This window comes from Schizosaccharomyces japonicus (assembly GCF_000149845.2).
Source record: "Schizosaccharomyces japonicus yFS275 unplaced genomic scaffold supercont5.3, whole genome shotgun sequence".
NCBI lineage: Eukaryota > Fungi > Ascomycota > Schizosaccharomycetes > Schizosaccharomycetales > Schizosaccharomycetaceae > Schizosaccharomyces > Schizosaccharomyces japonicus.
This window is the reverse complement of record NW_011627862.1, coordinates 833,927-851,974: the sequence shown is the minus strand read 5'-3', so window position 1 is coordinate 851,974 and position 18,048 is coordinate 833,927. Positions and strand designations below refer to the sequence as shown.

The window sequence follows — 18,048 nt, the reverse complement described above, 5'->3', positions numbered from 1 at the left end:
TTGACAATTCAAGCAGCGGCCAGAGCGAAAAATGCGGACTAGCTCGTCATCGCTCAAGTCTCTGAGCGCGGCGAGCCGGAGGCGAAGGGCGTCCACTTGCATTGGATCATCGAATCCAATGCTGGCGGGAGCGGGAGTGGAGGGCGCGCTGTGGGCACTGCGTTCGACGGAAAGGTCCTCATCGTCGTCGCCCTCAGCGCTAATAATCCTCAGCATGTCGCTGAGTGTCTTGGGCTTGCGGATGTCGAGCTCCTTGCGAATGCGTCGCTTGACGCCTTCGTGGAGGACATCCATAACCGCCCATTCGGGGAGGCCGAGCGTCGCCTGATACTGGTTCACCTTGTCCACGAACTCGTGGACCGAACCAGTCTGGCGGAGGCGGTAAAACTGGCGTCGATGCTTGTCTAAAGCATCGGTAGGGATGAACGCATCCCGCAAATACGCCTTGAAGGCTTCCCAAGAAACCTTCCCGTCTTCGAGCTGGCTGAACAGTGTTGTGTCCAGCTCGCATCTCGACGCGGCCTCTCCTGTCAGGTTGTGGAAGGCCATCCAGGCCTTCCTCTTAGCAGAGGTCTTGTGCCAGCGGAAGAATCGCTCAAGACCTTTGATCCACTCCGTGAAGACGCGCAGATCGCGTTGTCCTCTGTACGGAGCGGGCTTGGAAACCCAAGACGAGGTTTCCTTGTCCTTATCCTTCTCTTTCTTTGTTAGAGCGAGAAGGATTTCTCCCAGACTTTGAATCTCTGGGAAAGTAGCAGCGTTTTCCTGCTCAACGCTTTCCATTTAGATCGTAGAAAATAAAAAAAGTTGTAAATTTGAAAAAACGAAAAACTTTCCACGACAAGATAAGAACTCTTCTATTGGATCAGAAGAGCCTCGCAACCAAATGTAGGCCTTGTCCCGTAGGTATAGTTAAGATTAGTTTTATTCAATAATTATCTACCTATTTATACAATTCTAGGGCGACGCGTAAGTGTAAACAAACGCGTCGCGGTGCGCGTTAATTAATTAACGCGCGTTGCGTGGGTGCGGTCAAAGACCGCAGGCTTTCGTAGCGTAGTGCTGCGTGGCCTAGCACAACGCTGGAGCTCTCGGTGTGGTGTCCAGGTTCAGGCCCTGGTCACGTGCACACTTTTGTGAGCTTAAGGCGTTACACTGGCTGCATTGATCCTAGTGGAGGGCTTCGCTTTTGGCTTCTTCGTCCTGCCCTTGCTGCAGTCGCGCGCTCTGTGTCCCGGCTGTCTGCAACGGAAACACAGGTTTTCACGAAAAATACGCGCGATTTCTGCATCGGGCAAGCGGCCGATGCCAAAAGCGTCCACGTGCATAGGGTCGCTCGGAGGAGCTTCTCTATGAGTGGCGGTGTGGGACGCATAGCTTGTCCACACCGAGCCGGGAGCGCCGACCTCATCCTCGGCCGCGTTTGCGATGCGAATAGCATCGGTCAGCGACTTCGGGTTGCCGACGCGCAAGTCCTTTCTGACATGTGGCTTACTGCCACGTATCAATTGGTCCTTCACAGTCCCGTCGTCAAGCGACAGGATGTTTTGGAACCGCTGGAGAGAGGACACAAATTCTCGAATTGTCCCAGTTTGGTGACAATCGAGGAACTGGTGTCGATAGACCATGAGAGCGTCTTCGGGGATGAAGAGCTCTCTCAGAATCCGTTGGAATTCTTTCAGCGAGATCTTGTTGTTCTCAAGATCTTCGCAAAGCTGATGGTCGCGGTGAACGCGCGCGAGTGCGTCACCGGTAAGGAAATAATACGCCGAGTAGGCGTGTTCGGGGGAGGGATCTGGCGCGCTCTCACAAAGCGTCGCACCTCCCGAAACCAGTTGTCCAGCGTGGGCAAGTCCGGTCTGCCATCGTATTTCGGTGGGCAGACAGCCCACGACACATCGTGTCCACGATGTTTGTAAGGAGCACTGTCCTCGTGCTCAACGTCGAACAGGGGGATTGTAAGACTCAGTCCGTAGGTCAGAATAAGATTAGTTTATTCTCTATGAAATCTAGCTATTTAAGACAATTTGACGCGACGCGTAAATGTAAACAAACGCGTCGCGTCGCGGCGCGCGTTAATGAATTAACGCGCGCGTGTCCCGGGAGGTCTGAAGGCCTTACTGCAGCTCGTTGCAGTTCGTTTGGGCGGCCTTGGGCTTGGTGGTGATCGCCCAGATTTAGGCTTTCGCCTAAATGAACCTTAATGCTTACAGGGATCGTTCGACGTCTTCCATAGGTTCTGGCATCTCGACGCACAGAACAAAAAACTTTAGGTAGGAGATTTAACACAAAAAATGAAATTTCCGATTAACGAAAATTTCTAAAACACAGTTGACTACCGGTCAACACTTCCGCCAAAGGTTTGGCAACACTTGGAGAGATTCCGCTTCTCTTCTGAGCTATTGATACTTGGTCTTTTTGAGCCTCGCAACCAAGTGTAAGCCCAGGCTCTGTAGTGAGATTAAGTATCAATAATATTACTGTTTTCTAGCTATTTATAATGTTGCACATTAGTGAGGACTAATGTGCAATCGTTGTTGAAGCCTTACGGCTTCGTAGTGCAGCGCCGTAAGCGCTGCGTGGAGTTCTAGTGTGCAGTGTACACTTAGGGGAGTGCGGTAGCACTCCCTAGGCCTTGTAGCGTAGCTCCTTGGAGTTGGCTGTGTGGCCTACTCCCTTAGGGAAGTGCGGTAGCACTCCCTAGACTTGTAGCGCAGCTCAGTAGAGCTGGCTGCATAACCCTATGGAATTAGGGTAGCGCGCTGGCGCGCGCAAGGCTCTCTAGCGCGACTCCTTAGAGTTAGCTAGAGGCCTGTGCCGGTTAGCGCAACGCGCTAGCCTTCGCAAGGGCACATAGCGAGTTTAGAGCAAACTACGCTATGCGGCCTTACAGAGTTTTATATATTGAGTACGGGTCGTACATATTTTTTCGATTAGAAGAAGTGCTTTTAATAAAGTACGGGTCAGACGCAATTTAGTAGTTGTACTAGTGGAGCAATAGTGGTTTATTTGATGTTCTATATTTTTTGTAAAATCTGTTTAGCAAAACCTCTTTCTTTGTCAATTAGCTTTTGAACTACTGGCGAACGTATTATCGGTTAACAGTAGATCAGAAACGTGATTTAGAGATGCTATGTTTAATGATGGTTCTGTCAGTAAAAAAAAGATAAGTAAAACGGGAGGAAACCCGTTAACCAGAGAACTTTAAACTCAAAATTTATTTTATTTAATGCTCAAAAGTCCTTCGATAACACGGCAATCCAACGTGATGATCAAGTTGTCCGTTTTTTTGACTGTATTTTCTAACGTCGCAATCAGTTAAAGTCTGTATAATTATAACCAGACTTTTTTCTGTCTTTTGTGATTGTGTGCATCATCAAACAAGTTGTGTTACACAAAAGTACAGTATGAATCAGTTTGCGCTTGGAAATTGGAAGTTAAGACCCTCATTCAAAGGTATAGCCCTATTCGCTTAAAAGCTTGTGTTGGCGATGTGTATCAAAACCAAATAGGTACATAACATTAAGGAGGGAAGGTTGATTAATTCTCGAATCAGCCTAGTATGTTAGCGAAAATGACACGCATTAAGAGCAACCATGGTTACTCGGCATACCTTTTGCTGGACCTTTGGTTTCGCATTGAAAGCTATTCCCAATCCGGCTTCTTCCATCATAATTAAGTCGTTGGCACCATCACCAATAGCAACAGTGTTTATCTCAGGCACTTGAAGTTCGACAACTTTCTCACACAAAATCTGAGCCTTTCTTTTTCCATCAAGTATCTTTCCTTTAACTTTTCCGGTCAGGATGCCGTCTTCGATTTCAAGTTCATTGGCAAAAGCGTAGTCTATGCCTAGTTCCTTTTGCACATATTTCGCCATTGGAATGAAACCACCACTAGCTACAACTGTCGTAGCGCCCAATGCTCTCAATGACTGACATAACTCCTTAGCTCCAGGGGTAAACGTAATCTTAGCAATAACCTTGTCGATGATGTTCGAACTGAGTCCTTTCAAGAGCCCGACGCGACGACGGAGAGACTCAGAAAAATCAATTTCGCCTTGCATAGCCAAGGCAGTAATCTTTTTGATTTCCTCAGCAACGCCGGCTTCCGCAGCTAGTTCATCAATACATTCCTGTTGGATTAAAGTTGAGTCCATATCAAAAACAACAAGTTTCTTTTCGGCCTCGTAAACTTCTCCATCTATACAATTACAATCGCATTTTCGATTCTGAGATATTTGAAAGCAAGCTTCCTTCGCATCGTCGAAGGTACCCTTGAGTTTGCCGGAGACTTCAGTCCATTCAGAACCAAGATCACGAATGTCTGAAGAAGCAAAAAGGTCTTTCACTTCTGAAATTATCTCCTGTTTTTTCGAAGAAATGATAACAAAATAGTCCAACATTGCTGTATAAACGGTAAAAAGGCAAACAAATCAAGAAAGAGATTTAAAAGGCTACTTAGCTTAAAAGCAAATGATATTATAAGAGTGTGGGAATATTTGAGCACTTTTTCTTTCGGTCAAAAAAAGCTGTGCGAGTTTGTTGTTTTAGCTGGTGTACCTAACATAATAATTTACGATAATCGAGCGGTACTGGCAAAAACCTCTACATTTAAATTCATTATACCATGATAGAAAGCACTTCACCAAGGTTGTTATGGTCACATTTTCATTTCGCTTCGTTTCGCATTTGCGTTTTTCAAATATTATAGCATAAACCTATTTTTTAATAACTATGATACAGAGAAAAAGCTTTATGAATTTGATTTCTTAAAACGTTGATACCATATTAAAATTCCAACATTGCTATGCCTCATCGAGATCTTGTGAGAACTTATCTAGCATTTCTTGAGGAACACCAGAAACTGGAACAGTGGTATACCGAATTGCAGGAGGAGCATAACCCGGATTCTTCGTTGTATCGCCATGGGGATAGTATTTATACTTAAAAGGTTTCTTTTTTTGAACCTCCGAGTTGGACACTTCCCATGGATGAGAATGTCCTTCAGGCAATCTCACTTGACTCTGTGGCTCAACAGAAAGCGTCCTCTGTCCCAACATGTACCCAGCAATTCCAAAAGTATATGTCAAGGCAACCCATGTAACCTTCTTTATTAGTAAATGCTTATTCACATGTGACACTTTACCGCAAGCTCGGGATGATTTTTCGACCATTGTATAACAGATGAGTTCTTAAAAGCACGCCACATTTTGCAAACCTCTTCAATTACGTCTACGACTAGTGTGACAGATCTCAAATTCCGGTCTTAGTTGAGTGGAGACAGTATACGAGATTAGGTCTTTACCTAATAAAAAAAAACAATAATGTTTACTAAATGTTTGTGTTTGTCTTCGTTTTATTATCCCAATTGCCACAGTTCGTAAGTATGTGACATCTTTATGATGTGAATTCTTGACCTTCAATAATTGTGCCCGACTAAGAATGCTCAATTTTGAGCCACCACACTGGGACTTACCATCACTCTCGCGTGGAAGCTCTTACTCGAATAAAACGACAAATATCGTCTTTTTTTGTGCACATTGACGACGTATATAAACATGGCGGCGGCTGCAAGCGATGCTTAATTTGACATGTGATCACCTTATGTCACCAAGTGTGAACGACGTGGCAGCTCTAGTGAACACCAACGTAAGGCACATCGAAGTTTGTTTATTTGTTTACATGTTTTGCTGTAGGACTTTATGTACTCTGTTGTACACAAAGTGAAACTACTGTATTCGGACGATCGTGGTACCATTGTTTATTCAGTATAGTTAGTACTTTGAAGGCAACTGCGTTTCTCCATTTCAACCGTCGAGAAGCAATGACATCTAGTACGCTTCAACCACACCCGTCTCGGTATGCATGGAAGCAGAATTGGTCTGCACGTGCTTACAAACTGACCGACCCTACGTATCCCCTAGAAGTTCATGAAAAGCAGACAGGTTCTTCAAATGCAGAAGTCGCCCAAGTACCAATTACGGGAATTGTTGAACGGAGGTACAAAGAATTTCCCGGAAAGACACTGTTTTTTTGTAATGGCCGGATTCAAATGGCCAATCAATTTAAATACTTGATCATTACCATATGCTGCATTTCCATTCCTTCAGGCTTGTTCTTTGGTTTCACTGCTCCATGGCTTTGGCGTAATATATCTCCAGCATTACCACTTACATTTGCCTATATATTGGCTATTGCATTGTCGTCCATGTTTAAAACATGCACCTCTGACCCTGGCATCATTCCGCGAAATACACATGTTTTAACATATGATCCTCTGCACCCATGGTCTACTATTCCGGAGGATCGTGAAGTTGTCATCGGGTCAACGCGCCCAGATGCGGCGTTTCTCGTCACCCTTCGGTATTGCCATACTTGTCATGTTTATCGCCCTCCTCGTGCGAGTCATTGCAGTATTTGTGATAACTGCGTTGAATATTCAGATCACCACTGTATCTGGCTCAATAATTGTATAGGTCGCCGCAATTACCGCTATTTTTACATTTTCCTCCTATTCATATTCTTGTCCGCCGTATACATGTCTGTGCTCAGCTTTTATATGGTATTTAAGAGCTACAACCGTTCTTCTGGGGTCAGCTTCTCCCGTTATCTGCGAAAACCAACAGTGGGAATGTCGTTTTTTCTCGCTTTGTGTTCTTGCATAGGTTGCACGTATCCTGGTCTTTTGGCAGGTTACCACTGTTATTTGATAGCCAGAGGACAGACGACCCATGAATATGTAAGCACTTATGGTTTTGATAATCACGTTTGCATTCACTAATCTACTCTAGTTACGCGCCCAAAGTACGGACACACGAGATCCAAGACCGTATAATAATAGCGCCATCCGAAACTTTGTTATCGTTTTATGTCGACCAAAAATTGTCAGGTACGTGACCACCTTGTTGACAAGCCATGTTTTGCTTGTTGTCATGAAGCAACCCCTCACGCCCTGTGCTAACACAAGCGTAGCTACATCCGACCCCGGAGGAAGTCTTATATTTGAGCAGTACGAGTAGCTATGGAACGCTCAACTACCTAACACCACCTCCAATTTTCTTCTCCGTAATTGTCTATTTCCCTATACTCATCCACTTACTCGTTATTTATCCATTCACTTCACTAATATGAAATAACGAGAAATTACGACACCCTAAACATGATCTTGGATAGCGTATTCCGAATAATGCAGAATGAAAGCACATTTCCACACATGTCCAACTTAACACATTTTTTACCTCAAATTCCGGAGCCTGATACTCTTACATTACTGACGGGGACGAGGGAGACAACGTGTACATTTCTCCTTCATCATTTCTTAGCCAATGCCATCAACGAAGGTCTTGAGGTTTTTTTCGTTTTATTTTCGCGAACATTGGACGAGCATGTAATTGCCATGCGAAAATGGGTAAGTAAATTCGAAAAGATGACGAGCGTTTTGATTTCTAACATGATCCCGCAGGGTATTAATATCACTAAGCAAGATAACTTTCATTATGTTGATGGATTCAGTACTCTATTCGCGCCGAACGCGCGCAATTTCAAATTGCACGCGACGAATGGAAAAAACACTATTCGCACCGTATTCCAGCCGCTTGTCGACAAATTACAACTTGCAAAATCCGAAGGTTTGAGAGTAATCACCATTCTCGAAGATGTCGACGTTTTGCTCGGAGCAAAAGCGCTGGATACCTCTCAATTGAGCAGTGCTGTTTTTGAACTCTCTAAGCTGAGTAGCAGATTCGTACTGAACATTACTGTTAGTACGAGTCTGCCTCAACAAATCTCGTTTGCTCACCAGATAAACAATTTGGCTACTCGTTGCATCTCTTGTAGACCATTACCAAGTGGAACAACAAGGCGTATTACGGGCTTGCTTCGTCTGACACGCGGATCCCTGTACGCAAAACATGCCGTAGACACTGAAGATGACATCGAGGTTCTTTATGAAGTGATGGAGTCAGGTGCAAAATTAGTCCCTAAGGGAGAGGTATCACTACAAATTTAAAAAACAAATACAGCAAATAAGCTTAAAGTTAGGTTTCGGACTTTTCTACACTCTTGCTTGGCTCGTTCGTTGCGGTTGGTGTCGTCTTCACCCATTTTTTGACGAGAAACGTCCTTTTTGCTTTTACAGCGTCATCCTCGTCCTTTTCAGAACTGGAGTCCACGCTGGGCGAGTTCACAGAAACGGAAATCCATTGCTGTTGCCAATGAGGTGCGGGCTGACTGTCGGGAAGGTCAGAAACAGCGACTGATCCAGCACGGCTCATTCTGTCGTGTTTTTACTGTTTATATTGCCTATTACGATTACAAGACAGACTGTGCAAGACACTCTATATTGGTTTTTTTTGACTTTTCTCTTAATGAGGAGGTTTCAAGGTGCTGCGTCCTTTACACCACAAAGGCCAGATAACGAGTTTCTTTTACTGGTGCAGAAAAATTAAAAAAGAGTGCTCATAACTTCCGTCCATCTTGCGCAGTTATTTTTTTCTTGGTTTGTTTTTATTTTCCTTCTGTACTGACGAGTAGGTAAAACAATTACTACTACTTTACAAACATCATAAAAGCAACCACTCGCCTATTTTCTTTCTTTTGGTTACTCCAATTCATACCACAAGCTGATTTTACGCTAATACTAGCAGCTTTGCTTTAAAAAGGATTTATTAAAAAAATGCCAGAAGATCAATTACCCCAGAAACTGAATGATTTTTGGTCAGAAAAGTATAAACGTGAAAGTCAAAAGTCATGGGATAAGTTTTATAAGCGAAACGAAACTCGATTTTTCAAAGATCGTCATTGGTTGAACCGTGAATTTGATTCTTATTTTGGTATTCCAGAAAACGAGCCGCGTACGATATTGGAAGTTGGCTGTGGAGTCGGCAACCTGGTTTATCCCCTTTTGGAGTGCCAGCCTAATCTAAAGGTCTATTGCTGTGATTTTTCGTCGAGAGCAGTTGAGTTCGTCCAAAAAAACGAGAACTACGATGCCGAACACGTTTTTCCATTTGTGTGTGACATCGTTGAAACACCTTTGGTCAACTTTGTGCCTAATGCATCAGTGGATACAGTGACCGCAATTTTCGTTTTGTCCGCTATTCCCTACGAAAGACAGCTACAGGCTTTCAAGAACATCAGTAGTGTATTAAAGCCTGGAGGACATCTTGTTTTTCGTGACTACTGTGAAGGTGACTATGCGAAGGAGAAGTTTCTCAATTCTAAAGAACCCTCAATGATTGACGAGCACACATTTGTTCGACAAGACGGTACCATATCGTACTTCTTCGACGAAAAACGTGTAGATGAGCTAGCCAGTGATGTTGGCTTAGAAAACATTTCGTTAGAACGTGTTCAACGGAGTGTGGACAACCGTAAACGGGAATTGAGCATGCAACGAGTGTTTTTGCAAGGTGTTTGGCGTAAAAAATATTAATTCTGTTAGAGAAAAAGGCTACTTTATAATATGTATTTATCCCGATATTTTATTTTTACGTATAGTTAAGAAAACTTCGGAAGTGAACACCTGGCGTGATAGAGGCTATGCTTTATGCATCGTGAAATTGTTTGTTTTAGCGATATGAGCTCATTCAGTGAAATTTTTGATTTGTAGTCATACTGACTCGACATTGCCGACATTGAGTGTACCTACAACTACTTCATATAGGTAACCGACCCTTTCATTGGGCTCAATGGAACAAAACGAACATTATTTGAGAAAAGATGAACAGAAATGGTTTCAAGAGAACATCGTCTCGTGTTTCTACAGGTCAGTTCTTACTGAATTGCATGAAATTTTGGACTTGTTAAAAAGCGATGTTCCCAATGTACTTGCGTACTCTTCCATACACACGGACAGCATCAAGGGTGTTGTCTCGCGCAAGCAGGATCATATTGACCGGGTCAATTTGATAGTAAAACTGGGCAAGCAGGTGTATGAAATCCGTTCTAATGATGGTGAGCTGTTTCACTTGAAACAGATACAGTCTTTAAAGAACGAACTACATTTTTGTCTGTACAACTTTCAACTTTTTAAGAACAAGCCACTCATTGGTTTAAATCGTTTGTTAAGCTCCTTGAAGCATTGCATTGATCTACTAAATGAACCATCACAATGTTTTCTGGGATTAAGCAAATCGCAAGTCGTCGAGATTCCAAAAAATACTGACAAAGTTGACAGCAATAGATTCTTCCCATCATTGTGTGTTCCACTTGCTCGGCGCTCTGCTTTTAAGCCGCCGTTGGATCCTCAAATTACACTTTCTTTTACAGTGTCTGGTTCATCCATCGGCGTTCAAGTTTTACGTATTACAAGTTCTGCTCCGGCAATTGATCTAAACGCTGAAGAGCTTGATGCATCGCAACTACTGCCATATATTTCACAACACGTCGAAGCTTATTCTCAAGATCCGATGCTCCTTTCTGTGATGACGAAGCTGAACGCGCTGCAAAAAAAAACGGCAGACATGCGTTATCGAAGCAACATTGCCTACGAATTGGCTTAATCACTCTGGTTTGCTTTTGCTCTCCCCTCTCTTTTTTTGCAAGCAATTAGTTTTTTGATGATTGATGAGTTAATGAAATACCTATGTAACACATCCTAAGACGTATTTGCAAACGAATGTTATAAGACGATGAATCATAATTGCTCAATTAGTCATATCTTCGTATTTGAGACCCTTTTTGTCGCTGAATTAGTTTAAACTGTTTAAAGTTATTTAAACGAGCTTCCAAACGTCACTGTTTTATTGAGTACCGCACGCCTGTCTCAATCCAACACGAAGCTATGCAAAAGCACGAACCTAGTGCAAACAAGGGTGTCTAATTCTGTAACAAGCAAGTTTATCATTTTAAAACGGATAAAATAATCACTGAAACAAACCAGTGTTTGGTTATTACAATTGAACAAACTTCGGTATAGAATGTCAGCGCTATTTATTTTTACACCTCTTAATGGCACGTTTTCGCCGAAGAAGGTACAGCTGGAACCGTCTCAATCAGTGAAAGTTGGAAGAAGAACAAATGAGTACTCTACACCGCAAACTAATAATCTTTTTTTTGACTCAAAAGTACTCAGTCGGCACCATGCTAAAATATGGTTCGACAAGAATACTATGGGCGTTTACGTTCGAGATGTCAAATCTTCAAACGGTACCTTTTTGAATGGAACACGTTTATCTGCAGAGAATCGTTCTTCGGCTCCGTACCGTCTCAATTCTGGCGACATTTTGGATTTTGGTGTTGACATCTGCAATGACGATAGTATTGTGCATAAAAATGTATCGGGAAAGGTGCAAATTATAATCAGGGACCCAACGAAAACGAGTGATTCTACTCGCCTCTTGTCTGAATCACTGAAGGTAGACACACTACTTGTGCAATTGGCACGACACTATGAACAGTTTGTTTGTTTGAACGAGGAATTCGAGGGATTGGATAAAAGCATGAAAGGTCTTTTGGAACGCATCGACTCCCCATTAGTCGAGCCTGCTCAGAAACAAATTGCTGACGATTCAAATAAAATAATAAACGAAGAAGAAAGCAAGCGAAACGACCAGAAAGACTCTGTCTTCTCCGTTCATTCAAAGAAAACGCCAATTGAATGCGTGGCAGAAGTGTTAGAATGTCCAATTGGCAAGCAAGATTTTGAACAACAGGATACCGACTGTAATGCACTCATCATTGCTCAAAAAACACACACGGAAACTGTGGAACGTGTTAATACGGCAGAAGATGTCGATGCTAATAAGCTGGAATACTGGAAGAGCCGAGCTTTTTCTGCAGAATCAAAATTACACAATTTCCAAACACATGCAACTGCCAATCGATACTTATGGTATGCCTCTCCGGCACTTTTGGCTGCCGTCGGTGTGTTCTTGTGCATGAAAGCAAGATAAGGCAACAAAAAATATTTATTTATCACTACTTAATGCTTTCAGCCCTGATTTCTTTCATCAACATGATTATTATGACCTAATAATGGCAATTATATGGAGTACACTTGTCCAACAAGAAGCTTTGAACTCATTTATTACTTTTTTCATGACCGTGACCTGAGTGGTACCGCAGCAGACCGCTTTGTTCTCAAAAGCTATTGTGAAGGGAAAAAACAAGGAAAATAAAGAGAATGATGTTTTTCCTGATATGATTGGCATTCATTTATTGAAGAACTGTTTTTATTTTATTATTCTACACTCTTTCGTAAGCTGTGTGTACGTTCTACCACCTTTTTTTTGCTAACCACACAAAGTTAGCAGCAACCCTACTACAAACTGGAAGGCCTTAAGAACATCCGCAGTGGCCGTCAGGAGCCTTCCAAAAGTATTAGTTGGATTTTCTCCGACGAGCTTCCGATTTCTCAACAGGCTGCTTTGATGAGGAAAATGTCGCGGTCTGTGAAACCTTCGTCACCATCGGTGAAAACGAATAAGGTTTACAAACTTGCTGTAAGTGTCTCTCCAGTGCAGTCCTCAATTGCGTCAACGTCAGCCAAACCACGTAAACCTGGCAGATGCTCTCGTCGAACACATTCACGTTCTCTATCACATCCATCATCCGTATTTACTCCGACTTCGAGTAACGATTCTGTTGATGGATTTGAAGAAGGTTCTCCTTCATCCATTCTGGCTAGGTGTCAGTATCCAGAAAGCACGAATTCCCCGCCCCATGACCAAGTTTTTTGTGATGATGAACAGGCTTATGACAATGATCCCAATGATTATTGGGTTCGTACGGTGTCTGCCTCAACGCTTTCTCATTTCTTTGGCTCCCTCGGTATTTCTTCAGCTGCCCCGCTTCACGATGTTTGTGTTTTTATTGATCTCTTAGGTCCTCCACATCGAATAAATAAGCTGTCGGATGCTTTAGATCAGTTGGGTGCGAATGTTGTTACGTCGCTTTCGCGAGCTTCTTTCTCCCAACTTACACATGTTGTTCTTGACCAAATGGCTCAACATGATTGGCAGCGCATACAAGCCAGTAACAAGCATCTTTTATTTATTGATCCCGCCTGGGTGGACGCCTGTCGGCGTTCCAAACGCAAGGTTAGCGAGCTGCCCTACATTTTCGACATCCATGCAGCTTTTGGCTCTTCGAGGACCAAATCCCGACACTCTACATCAGCTCTGGATGCTGTGCCGAACCTGTCTCCTCAGAAAAATCTTTCTCCCAAAACCCCTACCCGCCCTTCCAAATTTGAATTACGGCGGCTTGAACATGCACGTCGAAAATCCGAGTCGTTTAAACCGTCCGTTGGATCACCTTTAAAGCATCAGCTCGTCTTTGAAGCGGACTAGGACGATACATAATTTCCGCGTCTATGCCTCACACCCTCCGTATTCATTCGTGTCTCCATTCTCGTTCTCCACATTCTTGCGCGCTCCCTTTCTCCACGATCCACACTTCATAACGACCATCTAACTATACCACATTTACTTCATTTCATTCAGCTCGCTTCGCCTCTTCCATCCATATTCGATTCCGTGTCTTCTTTTCTTTGCCATCTTCAACATTAAGCACATTCAAATTCATTCAGAACATCAAGTCTTCTAATTTCTGTGCTCTTCGTCGTCGTCCCTAACACGCCATTTCATCGTTATTATCTCCATGCAATTCTTCCAAGGAGACTTAGTACACATTCCATCCTTGCACAGAAATAGGATTTTGTTAAAGCGAATCACTACGTAGATATCTATTTTCATGCGTCATATTCACCCCTGACTTTAGTTTCGTCTTCAAATGATATTCGCTTCGCTTAAAATAACCTTAATTATACTGCGCAATTATTGTTTCGGTGCTCGTTTCAAAGCAGTCACTTATACTCCGTCTAAGGTTAGGGTTTGATTATGTCGCGGCACGCTCACCACCACTACCATTCAACCTCGTGGCCTCTTCACCACCAACCTTTCTACCTCACTGACGAACTACGAACCAAACACTCCCTTTCCATTCACGAACTGCGGTAACGACCTGTAAACCATTGACGGCGGTTTTATATCATCGTACGGCTATCAAGAATTCAAAATAACCGGGCTCATAGTTCGGAGAAATTTACCGGCTACAACGAACCATTAAAAATGGCGTTGGATCTAAGAATTGGCAACAAATACAGAATTGGTCGTAAAATTGGTAGTGGATCATTTGGCGACATTTATTTGGGCACGAATGTCGTTTCTGGAGAAGAAATTGCGATAAAGCTAGAGTCGACGCGTGCAAAACACCCGCAGTTGGAATATGAGTACCGTGTGTATAGAATTCTCTCTGGAGGTGTGGGAATACCTTTTGTTCGTTGGTTTGGAACAGAATGTGACTACAATGCGATGGTAATGGATTTACTGGGTCCGTCTTTGGAGGATTTGTTTAATTTTTGCAATCGTCGCTTTTCATTAAAAACGGTACTTCTTTTGGCGGATCAACTGATATCTCGCATTGAGTACATACATTCCAAGTCGTTTCTGCACCGTGACATCAAGCCCGACAACTTTTTGATGGGCATTGGAAAACGTGGTAATCAAGTGAATGTGATTGACTTTGGTCTTGCGAAGAAATACCGTGACCACAAAACTTTACTGCACATTCCTTACCGTGAAAACAAAAATCTGACCGGTACGGCACGGTATGCCAGTATTAACACACATTTGGGTATTGAACAATCACGTCGTGATGACTTGGAGTCTTTAGGCTACGTACTCATCTACTTTTGCCGTGGTAGCCTGCCCTGGCAGGGAATGAAAGCCGCTACGAAAAAGGAAAAATATGAAAAAATTATGGAAAAGAAAATCTCTACTCCCACTGAGGTGTTGTGTCGTGGCTTTCCTCAAGAGTTTTCAATTTACCTGAACTACACACGCTCCCTCCGCTTTGATGATAAGCCCGATTATTCTTATTTGCGCAAACTTTTCCGTGATTTATTTTTCCGCCAGAATTACGAGTACGATTATATGTTTGACTGGACCCTAAAGAGGAAGGTATGAAGATTTGCGGCTATGTACTCTGTGTACGTTAACCGCGCCTCGTTAGAGAGGGCTATGCTTGCACAGCTTAATACGTGTTGCAAACTACCGTTCGTTCAGATGCTAACTGTTACGAAAGAACCAGCAGATAGAAGCTGCTGTAAATGAGTCCTCATCCAACAACCAATCTCGTGCTGCCGAACCGCGTCGCCCTTCCTTCAACCCTCACAACAACCCTCAGAATAATATGTACTACAAGGACGCCGGCCGCAAAACCACGTTGCAGTAGATGCAACTTAAACGACTTCTTAAGAATTTAGTGTCTGTGTGTCGTCGATGTGATTTTTATTCGTCTGGTCTAAGCATCTCTTGTCTTTTAATGCACAGTTGAGGTGCTGATCGGACGGCTACTCTGTTCTCTTTCGTCGAGCCAGGCTATTCGCTTTCGCTCATCAATGACTAACCGGTTTAATGTTTATTCGCGCGCACATTCACTCTGTGTTTGGTATGATACATGCAATGAACCACAACTTTGAAGACATAAGAGCGTCATAACATTCGTTGGACCTTCAATAAAAGCTTAATCTGCCGCTTATTTGCGAATCAATTAAACAAATGGCGATGAAGAGACGTGACACAGTTGGCTCGTTGGAGGGCGGACATAGAGAGAGAAGGGGATTCTTACGAAGGCTACCTGCTTCCAGTCGCAAGCTGCAACAGCAACTCTTCGTTGTGTTCGTTGGGGTCAGGTATCGTAAATGAAAAGAACGATAAGTTCCGGAGATGGATGGCTGAAATACTAGTTTTTTTTTATGTTTGGTAAATTTCCTTTTTAGGTTAATTCGTTGATGACTAATTCATAATGTTTGTAATCGCTTTCAAATGGCCTACTTTTTATTTTCAAAATACGTTTGTGTTCTGCTGTACACATTGAATTGGGATTGATGTAGAATATGTGTGACGTGTTGGGATTCACGAAACAACAGAGTAACGAAGTGGGAGATACTTTGCAAGTTACCTTCTGCCGTAGATATGCTATGCATTAATTCCTTACAACCGCCAAACTTATAATATCACTTGTTGCAAGAGACGAAAACTAAAGAAGTAAGAAGCTTACTTCAAGATTCGAGCGCTAGATGTGTTTGCGAGTTGCTTTTGGCTGAAAGACTTTTAAGGGAAAATTTAACTGTTGTATAGAATACGAGCTATAAGAGAGAGCATATCCGCGTAACGTTTATTTGTCGCTATGCCGTTATTCCCTCAACTGCCCGTATTTATTCATTCACAGTGTTAATAATAATAATAATCAATTCATGCTAAAAAGGAGCTTCATAAAGAAAGTATGGATTTGATACGGCCAAACTACTTGTCGCCGTAGTGGTTGCCGGTGTTAGTGATCACCTTTGTCAGTTGATACGTCTTGGCGGCATCTTCAAAGCTGGAAAGAATGGTGTCCTTGGAAGCCTTACCAAGCACAACGTTTACAAAAGTGTCAAACTCGGAGTAGTACGGATCGTCGTCCTCGAACTCAAACTCCTGTTCATCATCAGACTCAGGTGTACGGACAAACAGCTTAGGCTTGCCATAGAAATCAACCATCCGAAGGTAGTAACCATCACAGAGGACATCAATGCAGGTGTCATATTTGACACCCTGGAGCGTGATACAGTGCAACAAGGAGCCGACAGCTCCGGACTTGTAGCGCCAAGTGGCAGCGGTAAAACGCGGAAGACGCTCATTGGGAGGAATGGTTGATTCATCCACAGGCATGGCATGCAATTCACCACAAGGTGCGTCCCAGTTGACACGATTGACGGCTACCGTAGACAAATCGACGTCGCCTCCAAAGTAGCGAGACAAATCACAAAAGTGAGTTCCTTGTTCCACGACGGGGCCGCCAGACTCTGAGATAATCCACCAGAAACGTTTCGCGTTCTTGATATAGGCAGAGTTGTAACGAGCAACAGTTCCGATAACCTTAAGATTGTTGTCAGCGATAAATTTCTTCGCCTTCTGCACAATCTTCAAATAACGAAGCATATAGCCTACAGAGACAATCGACTTCGTTCTGTCGAGTGCACTAACGACACCGAAAACGTCTTCTGGAGTCGAACTCGAAACGGGTTTCTCAATGAACATAGTTGCATCAGGCAAAGCCTTGGTAATCTCAATCTCCATATCATGTCCAACCTTAGTAGAGCCGTGTACCTGTGGAGGAACACCAATAAGGAAAGCCGTTGGCTTTTCATTGGGGTTCTTCTTCAAAAATTCGAGGTAATCCGCAACCTCATCATACTCCTTCACATTCTTGTAGGCGTCAGCAAAAGGACCAGCACGTTTCTTGCCCAGAACACGTTCCCGATCAGCGACAACCGGGCAAATAAGGGCTACAACGTCGAGCGACTTGCCCAACACTTGCTCCAAACGAGCCATGTTATTCCAGGGGCCCTCTTCAGTGCCAAAATTCACACCTCCAGCACCAATAATAGCAAGACGAAAGGCAGACATTGTTGTTAATAAGGAGAACTTATCCGTGGATTGGATGATAGAAAGAAACTTCCGGTAAAGTTCAAAAAAAAAAGTCGCAAAAGAAAGAACTTTGCGATTTGCGTTCTTAATAGAAAATGTGTATTAGTGAATACAATTGAATGATTTGATGAATGTACACGGCATTGACATTTGCTTAAATACTCACTGCTCCGTTGTGCCACGTCATAGCCGGAAGCCAACGCTGGTACGTGAGCGACAACGAGAGCGGCTCATGGGTGGGGCATTATGCTCCGCAGTGTGGACAAGTGTGGAGAAGTTCTGTTCTGAGGGGTATAAGGCGTGAAAAAGTAGGCAGCTAAGCGAGAAAGAATGCGGAGAATAGTCACCGATTTTCCCCAACCCCGCTTTACTCTTTCACTGTACTTTCTGTATCGTGGAACGTAAAGAATCTGACGCCAAGGTGACGCTGGATAGAGTTACAGAGCTTGTTATTAGCCGAAGGAAGGTTGTATGTACCGGAAAAACCATAGCCTGGCGGGAATATGCAGCGTATGATGTCATGCTTCCGCTATTTCCCCACATTTGGGCGCAGACCGGACAAGCGCATG

General features: G+C 43.4%; 11 protein-coding genes across 11 annotated transcripts; 7 read left to right on the top strand and 4 right to left on the bottom strand.

Annotated features, from left to right (window-relative positions):
• Window positions 1-1,142: 1,142 nt before the first annotated feature.
• SJAG_04448 (hypothetical protein) lies at window positions 1,143-2,246 on the bottom strand (the record flags this gene model as incomplete). The annotated part of the gene is made up of 3 exons (XM_002175509.2): window positions 1,143-1,715; window positions 1,823-1,964; window positions 2,212-2,246. 3 exons carry the CDS (start codon window positions 2,244-2,246, stop codon window positions 1,143-1,145), a joined length of 750 nt encoding a protein of 249 aa, XP_002175545.2.
• Window positions 2,247-3,009: 763 nt separating this feature from the next.
• SJAG_04449 (phosphoserine phosphatase) lies at window positions 3,010-4,657 on the bottom strand. The gene is made up of 2 exons (XM_002175510.2): window positions 3,614-4,657; window positions 3,010-3,557 (listed from the first exon to the last, which is right to left on the bottom strand). The coding sequence occupies exons 1-2, from the start codon at window positions 4,403-4,405 to the stop codon at window positions 3,465-3,467; spliced, it is 885 nt and encodes a 294-aa protein (XP_002175546.1). The 5' UTR covers window positions 4,406-4,657; the 3' UTR covers window positions 3,010-3,464.
• A 4-nt stretch (window positions 4,658-4,661) lies between these two features.
• On the bottom strand, window positions 4,662-5,385 carry SJAG_04450 (fungal protein). The gene is made up of 2 exons (XM_002175511.2): window positions 5,149-5,385; window positions 4,662-5,107 (listed from the first exon to the last, which is right to left on the bottom strand). Exons 1-2 carry the CDS (start codon window positions 5,209-5,211, stop codon window positions 4,808-4,810), a joined length of 363 nt encoding a protein of 120 aa, XP_002175547.2. The 5' UTR covers window positions 5,212-5,385; the 3' UTR covers window positions 4,662-4,807.
• A 441-nt stretch (window positions 5,386-5,826) lies between these two features.
• SJAG_04451 (palmitoyltransferase) lies at window positions 5,827-7,008 on the top strand (the record flags this gene model as incomplete). Its single annotated transcript, XM_002175512.1, has 3 exons — window positions 5,827-6,741; window positions 6,794-6,891; window positions 6,975-7,008. 3 exons carry the CDS (start codon window positions 5,827-5,829, stop codon window positions 7,006-7,008), a joined length of 1,047 nt encoding a protein of 348 aa, XP_002175548.1.
• Window positions 7,009-7,215: 207 nt separating this feature from the next.
• SJAG_04452 (elongator complex subunit Elp6) lies at window positions 7,216-8,010 on the top strand (the record flags this gene model as incomplete). The annotated part of the gene is made up of 2 exons (XM_002175513.1): window positions 7,216-7,410; window positions 7,465-8,010. 2 exons carry the CDS (start codon window positions 7,216-7,218, stop codon window positions 8,008-8,010), a joined length of 741 nt encoding a protein of 246 aa, XP_002175549.1.
• Window positions 8,011-8,676: 666 nt separating this feature from the next.
• On the top strand, window positions 8,677-9,435 carry SJAG_04453 (actin binding methyltransferase; the record flags this gene model as incomplete). Its single annotated transcript, XM_002175514.1, has 1 exon — window positions 8,677-9,435. One exon carries the CDS (start codon window positions 8,677-8,679, stop codon window positions 9,433-9,435), a length of 759 nt encoding a protein of 252 aa, XP_002175550.1.
• A 219-nt stretch (window positions 9,436-9,654) lies between these two features.
• SJAG_04454 (RAVE complex subunit Rav2) lies at window positions 9,655-10,630 on the top strand. The gene has a single exon (XM_002175515.2). It carries the CDS (start codon window positions 9,692-9,694, stop codon window positions 10,502-10,504), a length of 813 nt encoding a protein of 270 aa, XP_002175551.1. The 5' UTR covers window positions 9,655-9,691; the 3' UTR covers window positions 10,505-10,630.
• Window positions 10,631-10,921: 291 nt separating this feature from the next.
• On the top strand, window positions 10,922-11,896 carry SJAG_04455 (FHA domain-containing protein Far10; the record flags this gene model as incomplete). The annotated part of the gene is made up of 1 exon (XM_002175516.1): window positions 10,922-11,896. One exon carries the CDS (start codon window positions 10,922-10,924, stop codon window positions 11,894-11,896), a length of 975 nt encoding a protein of 324 aa, XP_002175552.1.
• A 486-nt stretch (window positions 11,897-12,382) lies between these two features.
• On the top strand, window positions 12,383-13,294 carry SJAG_04456 (BRCT domain-containing protein; the record flags this gene model as incomplete). Its single annotated transcript, XM_002175517.1, has 1 exon — window positions 12,383-13,294. The coding sequence occupies one exon, from the start codon at window positions 12,383-12,385 to the stop codon at window positions 13,292-13,294; it is 912 nt and encodes a 303-aa protein (XP_002175553.1).
• A 534-nt stretch (window positions 13,295-13,828) lies between these two features.
• SJAG_04457 (CK1/CK1/CK1-D protein kinase Hhp1) lies at window positions 13,829-15,874 on the top strand. The gene is made up of 2 exons (XM_002175518.2): window positions 13,829-14,965; window positions 15,090-15,874. Exons 1-2 carry the CDS (start codon window positions 14,075-14,077, stop codon window positions 15,237-15,239), a joined length of 1,041 nt encoding a protein of 346 aa, XP_002175554.1. The 5' UTR covers window positions 13,829-14,074; the 3' UTR covers window positions 15,240-15,874.
• A 355-nt stretch (window positions 15,875-16,229) lies between these two features.
• Window positions 16,230-17,807, bottom strand: SJAG_04458 (NAD binding dehydrogenase). The gene has a single exon (XM_002175519.2). It carries the CDS (start codon window positions 17,456-17,458, stop codon window positions 16,313-16,315), a length of 1,146 nt encoding a protein of 381 aa, XP_002175555.1. The 5' UTR covers window positions 17,459-17,807; the 3' UTR covers window positions 16,230-16,312.
• Window positions 17,808-18,048: the final 241 nt, after the last annotated feature.

Bases quoted from the DNA above. Each gene is read 5' to 3' on its own strand.
- SJAG_04449 (XM_002175510.2), bottom strand. From the start codon at position 4,405: ATGTTGGACTATTTTGTTATCATTTCTTCGAAAAAACAGGAGATAATT. The intron at 3,558-3,613 runs GTATGCCGAGTA...CTAACATACTAG, and splicing joins AACCAAAGGTCCAGCAAAAG to GCTGATTCGAGAATTAATCA.
- SJAG_04450 (XM_002175511.2), bottom strand. From the start codon at position 5,211: ATGTGGCGTGCTTTTAAGAACTCATCTGTTATACAATGGTCGAAAAAT. The intron at 5,108-5,148 runs GTAAAGTGTCAC...CTAATAAAGAAG, and splicing joins AAAATCATCCCGAGCTTGCG to GTTACATGGGTTGCCTTGAC.
- SJAG_04454 (XM_002175515.2), top strand. From the start codon at position 9,692: ATGGAACAAAACGAACATTATTTGAGAAAAGATGAACAGAAATGGTTT.
- SJAG_04457 (XM_002175518.2), top strand. From the start codon at position 14,075: ATGGCGTTGGATCTAAGAATTGGCAACAAATACAGAATTGGTCGTAAA. The intron at 14,966-15,089 runs GTATGAAGATTT...CTGTTACGAAAG, and splicing joins ACTGGACCCTAAAGAGGAAG to AACCAGCAGATAGAAGCTGC.
- SJAG_04458 (XM_002175519.2), bottom strand. From the start codon at position 17,458: ATGTCTGCCTTTCGTCTTGCTATTATTGGTGCTGGAGGTGTGAATTTT.